This window comes from Myotis davidii, unplaced genomic scaffold, assembly GCF_000327345.1.
Source record: "Myotis davidii unplaced genomic scaffold, ASM32734v1 scaffold167, whole genome shotgun sequence".
NCBI lineage: Eukaryota > Metazoa > Chordata > Mammalia > Chiroptera > Vespertilionidae > Myotis > Myotis davidii.
Genome location: NW_006300048.1, coordinates 1,344,643 through 1,346,376, shown reverse-complemented (window position 1 = coordinate 1,346,376; position 1,734 = coordinate 1,344,643). Strand labels below are relative to the sequence as shown.

General features: G+C 61.9%; 1 protein-coding gene across 1 annotated transcript in view; it reads right to left on the bottom strand.

Moving 5' to 3' along the window:
• Positions 1 to 1,734, bottom strand: part of MDFI (MyoD family inhibitor) — a 40,396-nt gene that overhangs the window by 27,991 nt on the left and 10,671 nt on the right. Inside the window, exon 3 of the mRNA XM_006776432.2 lies at positions 567 to 791. Within this exon, the coding sequence (XP_006776495.2) occupies positions 567 to 791 (225 nt within the window). The remainder of the gene's footprint in view (positions 1 to 566; positions 792 to 1,734) is intronic.

Genomic DNA, 1,734 nt, shown 5'->3' with positions numbered 1-1,734 from the left:
GGGAGGAGGGGGTGCAGTTGCTTGCCCAGCGTGGCCCTGCAGAAGGCCTGGGTGTTGCAAGAACAATGGCTGGTGTATCCAGGTTCCCGACCTCCCACTGCACCTGTAGCCCCCGCCGACCTCCCCAGTTAAGCGTCTGAATGGTGCACCGTTCTATTCTGCCAGGTGTTCTGTCTGCTCTCACTAAACAGATGGTCCACTCCTCGAGGAAAATTTCTGTTTCCAGAAACGGGACGGCTTAAGCTGGATTAGGCCACCTGGCTCCGTTCCTTGTAACGGAAACTCTGGGAGAGCAAGGGCGGAAGGGGTTGGCCTTGAGAAGGCACATTTGCCTCAGTTGATCCAACCACCTTTGCAAAGTTCTCAGACTTGAGTCTTGCATCAGACTCCCTGGAGGCCTTGTTAGACCCCGGCTCCTGCCCCACCCAGAGGTTCAGATCCAGCGGCCCTGGTCTGGGGCCGAGACTGGTACCCAGGAGCCCGGTGAAGACACTGCTGCTGGTCCCTGGGTCACGCCTTGAGGAGCCCGGCTTTGGAGGCCCCTCGAGGGAGAGGTGGGTACTCACCTTCCTGTGCCTGGAGGGGAATCTGGGAGGCAGCGGATTTGGTGCTGCCCTTGCTCTTCTTGCTGCCCTGGCTGGCGAGAGATGGGTGAGCCTGCAGCTTCCGGTGGGCCTTGGGGCCACCCAGGGCACCATTCCCCGCCCGCCTGGCGCCGCCCAGCTCCAAGGGGTGGCCAGAGCCATTCGCCAGTAGTGGGGTGCAGCCCAAGGGGTTCCCCTGAGGCTGGCCTGGAGAGATGATGAGAAAGGGGGATGGAGTTGGGAACCAGGCTGCATTCCCCTCCTGCCTGGTCCTCAAGTACCCCACAGTTCACCGGCCAGACGTGTATTCTTCAGATGAGGAAACTGAGGCCTGAAGAGCAGAACTGACTTGCCCAGAGGCCCACCAGGAAATAGCAGCAGCGTGGAGCCTGGCTCCGGACTCCCGGGCCGGTGCTCATTCCAGAAGTCAGAGGTGCAAGAGGGGCTCAGAGTGCTGGACCCACTCCTCCCTACGTGACATCCATTCTCCTGACGCGGGTCCTGGGATTTGGGCGGAGAGGCGGCGGTTGGGGGAGGGACCGACAGTCTGGCTGGGGTGGGAGGACAGCAGTGAAGTGGTTAACCTTCACTCCGGCCTCTGCCAAGCCCCCAGCTGTGTTTGCCCTTCGTGCGCTGGGTGAGTTATTGGAAACATCTGTTTGGAGATGAAGGCCTGGTCTGGAATTCGGGGGCTCCTCACAGCAGCCCCTTCATCTCCTCTCCTCCATGCCCTGCCCTGTCGGCCTCTGTGGGGTGGCTGGCGAGTTTGCTGAGGGGCCTTAGGGTCTGGGTGAGGAGGGAGAGAAGAAGGGAAGAGGGAGGCCAGCTGGGGGACCCCCTGAGGCCAGGAACCCCGGAGTCCCCTTCGCAGGCTGAGGGACTAGACTTCAGCTTTATCAGCGAGGCCCCAGAGAGCCCCCCAAACACCCAGTTCTTCCCTCACCCACTCGGGTCTGCTCACCTGAAAGGCAGTGCTGTTCATAAGCCATGAGGGCAGCTGTGTGTCGGGGGCAGGGGCTGAGAAGGGGCACTAGCACTGGGACTCCTCAGGGCAGGACCCGGGCAGGACCCATAGGCCCGAGGGCCTCTGTAAACATGGGGCCTGGTCCCCCAACTCCCTCCCGGCCTGGCCTCTGTGTTTGAGCTGTGG